The 6,000-nt window shown below is 35.8% G+C and overlaps 1 protein-coding gene across 1 annotated transcript in view; it reads left to right on the top strand.

Moving 5' to 3' along the window:
• LOC117100820 (ATP-dependent RNA helicase TDRD9-like) overlaps positions 1–6,000 on the top strand; it is a 33,349-nt gene continuing 27,349 nt past the window's right edge. The window contains exons 1-7 of the mRNA XM_033240645.1: positions 1–313; positions 2,477–2,607; positions 3,269–3,414; positions 4,087–4,308; positions 4,501–4,623; positions 5,082–5,162; positions 5,823–5,981. Of these exons, the coding sequence (XP_033096536.1) occupies positions 129–313; positions 2,477–2,607; positions 3,269–3,414; positions 4,087–4,308; positions 4,501–4,623; positions 5,082–5,162; positions 5,823–5,981 (1,047 nt within the window). The 5' untranslated portion in view covers positions 1–128. The remainder of the gene's footprint in view (positions 314–2,476; positions 2,608–3,268; positions 3,415–4,086; positions 4,309–4,500; positions 4,624–5,081; positions 5,163–5,822; positions 5,982–6,000) is intronic.

The following is a 6,000-nucleotide window of genomic DNA, read 5'->3' as shown; positions in this document are numbered from 1 at the left end:
GTGACCTTGCTCGATAACACAAGTTTGATCGCCCCTGTCTCCATAATCTCTTCTCTCTGGTCCGACCATTTTCATTGAAATACGCTAATAAGGGTTTGTATGGTCATGGTGTGCGATAGAATTGCAAAATGAGTCGTTTTTTAACAGGTGACCTTTCAATTTCACATATAAATGACTGGTTTACGATTGGAGGCCCTCCTCCGTCTCGTCCAAAGGCAGTTCCTTGTACTAAGCTCGGTCGCCGAGCTCTGGACCCGACGACAGGCGAAGCTGCAGTTGATAATTGCAAGCCGTTTGTTCCAAATTATAGAAGGTAATTTTGGGAACATTTTACACAAATGATCTGATTATAGTGGTTCATTAGATACATTGATTAATTAGTATCATTAAAAGACTAACTAAATAAAGGAGACCTGCGCATATCCTAGGCCTAGGGCTTATTGTCACTAAACAAAACAATTCTAGCTAGGCCCCTATTTATTATAGGCCTAGGCCTGTACAAACAAAAGCACATGGCCCTTCCTTAGCTACATGTTTTGTTGGTTTGTTTCTTTCTTGCTAACACAAATTTAATGCATGCAAAATCACAAAACAATAAAATATGTGGGAAAACTTACAAAAATTACAAAATCTTACCCGCCTACCTAGGTAGGCTAGGCTAGAGATGAGGCCCAAGTTTAAGCTAGGCCTAGACTTAGACTAATTCCTAGGTAGCCTAGGCTTACATACAAAGTATAGATATCTATCAAAAGACCAATTTATAAATTTAAAATTAGAAGTCAAAACGATTTGATATGGTTGTACAACTTTTTTTTCTAAGACACAAAAAGGGAGTTTGTTGAAAAATCTCTGGAATGGTTAATGAGACACAGATTTTTAAATATTTAGGGTAGGGTGGACATACTCCCTTTTTACCCATTCATAATGAAAAGACTAAAGGGGTAGAAAAAGAAAGCAATAGGCCTAGATCAAGGACGACAACAAAACAATACAGAAGACAAAACCAAAAAAAAAAAAAAAAAAGGGAACAAAGGATAACACTCTCCAACCTGAAAATAAAATGGGTAAAGAGGGGTGGAAGTGGATTAAGGGAAGAATAAAAGTAAGAAAATTGGCAAACATAAAGAGGCTTTCTGAAAAGAGGGGGAAAGCATCAAAGAAAAAGAAAAAAAGGGGAAGAAAAAAAGAGGGGGAAAAGCATCAAAATAAACCATGAATAGATATGAATAGTCAGTATTAATATCATAAATATATTTATTCATTTTAATATTTAGTTCATTTACTTATGATTTATTAATGATTTAACCATGATTACAAAAAACAAACTTTGATAAAAGCTAGTACTGTTCAGTCCTATACTTTACATTGTGTCACACTATCCCACCAGAAGAAGCCACTTCTGGTTAACTGTGCGTGGTGGTGCCTATCGCCAGTTTTTTTCGGGAGACAGTTGATAATACAATAGTAAAAACATGAATTTGTCAGAGATATGTAAGTTTGCTTAGTTTTTTCTTGCGAGAATATATGAGGCTGCCCTGATTCTGGGTGACTTCGGGCTCCTGCAACACCAATTTATTAAGTGATATAATTGAGGATAAGGTTTTATTCAAGAACATCATCATTATTATTATTATTTTATTTCACTTTATTTCATATTCAAATCCACATTAAAAACAAGTTACAGATTGTGGCCAAAGGCCAAATTGGTAGCAACTTTTACAAGGAACAAAAGGTTACATGCAAAATCCACAAAAAAAAAAAAAGTTCAAAAAACAAAATAAAGACGTACAAGGGGAACAACTTGATTGTTCAGAGAGAGGGGAGTAGCCAGTGCCTCAATCACCAGGAAGACTAATGGGGTAGGGGGGATTAAGAGATATTGAGTAATTGAATGTAATATGGTATGGGACTATTAAAAAATCTTTTGGTTTTGCATTTAAGCTGTGAATAATTACTTTCATTGCGATCTCCCATGAGATTGTTGTCGGGTAGAGGGGATCAGATCAGCAGAATCATTTAGTTAAAGGAAGGCCTTTAGCAAATTTGAGGCAGTGGGCTCCTCTCCTCTCATAGAGGGGATCCAATTTATAAAGAGTTCTAGCATGTTCATAGGTCTGATAGTTGTTTCTAAATTAATACGGCAAGCACACTTTTGAGTAGCCTCAAGGTTTGCACTAAGTGTTTTAGTGATTCCAGGGTGTCATATCACATCAGCATATTTGAGGACAGGTCTTATGTATCCAGTATAAATAGCACAAAGTTCAACTGTGCTCAGCCCAAATTTTTTAAGGTTATTAAGAATGAACATTTTCCTGTTAGCCTTAGCATTAATGTTATCAATATGGCTACCCCATTTTAAATCATTCTGTACAGTGATGCCTAAAATTGAGTGGCCATGCATATTTTCTACAAAATATATAGACAGGGAGTTAAAATGAAACACATAGAACTCATAGTTTTTGTATTGGAATTCCAGGCCCACTGTTGGTGGTGGGCAGCAGAATGACTATGCTGAATTTTACAAGAATCAGTGGGTGGAAGAACAGCTTGGCTTAGAAGAGGATGATGAGCTTCAAGATGGCACTTACAAGTATGGAGCTATGTCAGGTATATTAATGTGTTGTAATTTTATTTCATCCTTATATATCAACTGAGATTAATTTACTGTCATGGAGTATAGAATTTAATGATCATCTGAATACTGGTGAGGACAAAATTGTTCCTGAAAATGTCCATGAAGAGACAAAATATTGAGGTCGAACTTAATTAGCTATTTATAATTTGATTCTATCCAATTATATACTACATCGAGAACCATATGTCCACACACAATATCGTAGTGCTTAGAACTTTCAGGAACACTACACATTACAGATTACAGATAATCTGTTGACATCTTATGAATAGCCTTTGAAATTTAGCCTTTGAAATTTAGCATTAAAAAAAAATCAAACAATTTATAGGTAAAAAGTATGGCCTAAACCAGAGTGCTGAGTTTACTGGTCAGAGTGGTCATCTCTTTTGGTGCTTTGGTCAATCTCTTTTGTGTACAGATGGTACTTTATCTGCTGTGGGTTTTGACACTCTTTGTCACTCACACATAATACTTTAGTCTGTCTTACCTTCCCACAACGTTGAATGCACTGAAGCTAGCGCTCTAGTATTCTTATAGTAACTATTATATCCTTAGGTCATTTTTTTTTTTACATCATCAGAGGCAATCATCATTACTGTTTTAAATGTTTCTGTTCTTTCCACAATCTTTTAGAATTGGAGAGTGTTACAGAGGGCGTGAGTGCAGTGTCGTTACCTGGCAACGCCTTGATGGAATCTGAGGCCACTCAAGTGTACAAAAACTATAAATTTGAACATGAATACAATCCAAACTTACCTATCACTCAGTATCAGGAAGCGGTATGTCAAATACTCTGTCTCATAGTTTCACACATGCAATGACTTGAGTTATGTCAAAGGTCACGTCTTTAACATATGCAACTGGCGATATGTACTGTATGGGCCGAAGTATTCGGCTATAATACCATAAATGATAAACAACTGTTCAGGCGACACTTTTTACCTTGACTAGCAAAATTAGAGTTTGAGGTGGAAAGTAATAGAGGGTGCTCTACACTAGATCATACCTGGTAACTGCAGAGAATGTGATGTTGCAATGTAAACATTTCAGTAATTGGATTGATACATTTTTTATTTAATATAATACTGCTACAGTGCTATTAACCCCTCAGTGGTCTGTAGGAAACTGGATAAAGACTTAAGATTCATCATTATATGGTAATAATAATAATAATAATGATAATAATAATAATAATATTGCAATATCTTAAAAATATACTGTTTGTCTTGGTTTTTACTCTTTTTGCTGTTGTTTCTGTGCTTTGGTGACTGTTGTAATGTTTTAATCGGTGTTTGGTATCTCTTTATATTCTAATTATTATATTTTACTGCATTTGATCATTGTTTTAATATTTTTAATGTCAATTGTATATTAGTGCGAGTACTGAATTTGGAGCAATAAAGTTTATCTTATACTAACACACTATGAATTATATTCGTTATGTATATTAGGTGATTAGTACAATAGAAAGCAACCAGGTAACTGTAATTGAAGGCCCCACTGGTTGTGGTAAGACGACACAGGTTCCGCAGTATATCTTGGAACATTACGTCAAGGAGAACAGGCATTGCAATATTATTGTGACCCAGCCGAGACGTATTGCAGCCATGAGCATTGCAAGGAGAGTCTGTGAGGAGAGAAAGTGGCAGCTAGGAACGATAGTTGGATATCAGGTAGGATAATGTCTGCATTTGGCCAATTTGGGATCATAGGAAGGTAAACAGGAAAGGTTGTGAAGAAGTGGTGAACCTACCATGGCATTGTACAGTCTGGCCTAAATACCAGGGACAAAATGTGCACAGTCTTTGTCAGTAAACCCAGATCTTTGATTTTAACATGACTACACTTTTTATTTTGTTCAACAGGTGGGAATGGACAAGCAGGTATCTGAGGACACAAGATTGTCATTTGTGACTACTGGTGTTCTTCTTCAAAAGCTCATCAAAACCAAGAATATGAATGAGTATACACATGTGATTCTTGATGAGGTATGAACAACATTAACATTAACATTACGTTGTCTGATAGACTGCCAAATCTTTTTGCAATAACCTCATTGCTGTGCGAGCAACATTATTTGCTGATTGTTGGCAGCAGTCCGATTGAATCGTCTTTGAAACCAATCTCTAAATCGTGCCTCTTAGCTTTGCTTTCTCCATGGATTTCTGTTAGATGACACAGTGTTCCTCCAGCTTCACAGTTTTATCAGTAGTAATGTAGCCAAATAAAATTTATCTAAATTAATCAGCATGACTTTTTATTGATTTCATTTGGTCCAACTGATTGGGTTAACATTTAAAAAATAGTCAAACCTCAAACAAACTCAGATATAGAGTATAAATTCTCACCAATCACCCGCCTTAAAGTAGTATCTATTTAATAGTAACTCATTGGCATTTTCTTCTGGTTTAGCTGTCATTGCTATTTGTTAATTTTTTTTTTTCAGGTGCATGAGCGTGACCTTGATTCTGATTTTGCATTATTGGTTGTCCGGAAACTGTTAAGAACGAACTCAAGGTGTGTCAAGGTAAGGGTCATAGTTCATGGGTGGAAGCAGTTGGTGCAGCAGTTGATCTCCACAAGCCACAAATTAATCATAGTGTATTTATAATTATCTTGCTTGAATGTTTCATTGTTAATCTGGACATCTTTGTAGACCAGTACTTATGTATTGAAAGAGTATATCCAGAATAAAGAACAATTCGAATTTGAATATAAACTTGAATCTATTGTATTAATCATTCTTGGTGTAAGTCATTACTTTTATGAATAATTCATATCAGTAGCTCTTTCTGCTAAGCCCCGCCCCATTGGTATTGTTGCCACGATCCCACAAAATTATATGTACACTTGTCCGTTTGTGAGACCAGCCTTGCTCTGATTGGTCAGTTGTAAAGTTTGATTGACATTCCTGGAAGTTGGTTTATATTCATAGTCCTTGTTGCTTTGTAGAAGTGTTTAATATTTTCATATGATTAAAGGGAACTAAATGGTGATTAAAAACTGTATTGCCAATGAGGCAGTAAGCGGACATTGTACTAAAGTGAAAGCTGCATATACCAAAATCACAAATCATTTTTCTCATTTTCGTTATCCACACTTTCCCTGTTATGACAACCAAATAGTATCATTACTATAAAACTCAAATTGATTAATTAAAACTGCCCTGTTCTTTTCTCTTTCACAGGTGGTTCTAATGTCCGCGTCCATTGATACCAATTTGTTTACTCATTATTTCTCGCACCCTGTTCTCGGACGTATGGAGCCGGCACCTGTTGTATCTATAGAAGGCAAGGCATTTGATGTGGAAGAGTACTATTTAGGTGATCTGCGTGGATTGGGAGGGGTAAGTCTGCTTTTAAAAT

Source organism: Anneissia japonica, unplaced genomic scaffold (genome assembly GCF_011630105.1).
Source record: "Anneissia japonica isolate Jap-2015-1 unplaced genomic scaffold, ASM1163010v1 scaffold287756_len632865_cov181, whole genome shotgun sequence".
Classification (NCBI taxonomy): Eukaryota; Metazoa; Echinodermata; class Crinoidea; order Comatulida; family Comatulidae; genus Anneissia; species Anneissia japonica.
This window is presented reverse-complemented; position numbering and strand designations above follow the sequence as displayed.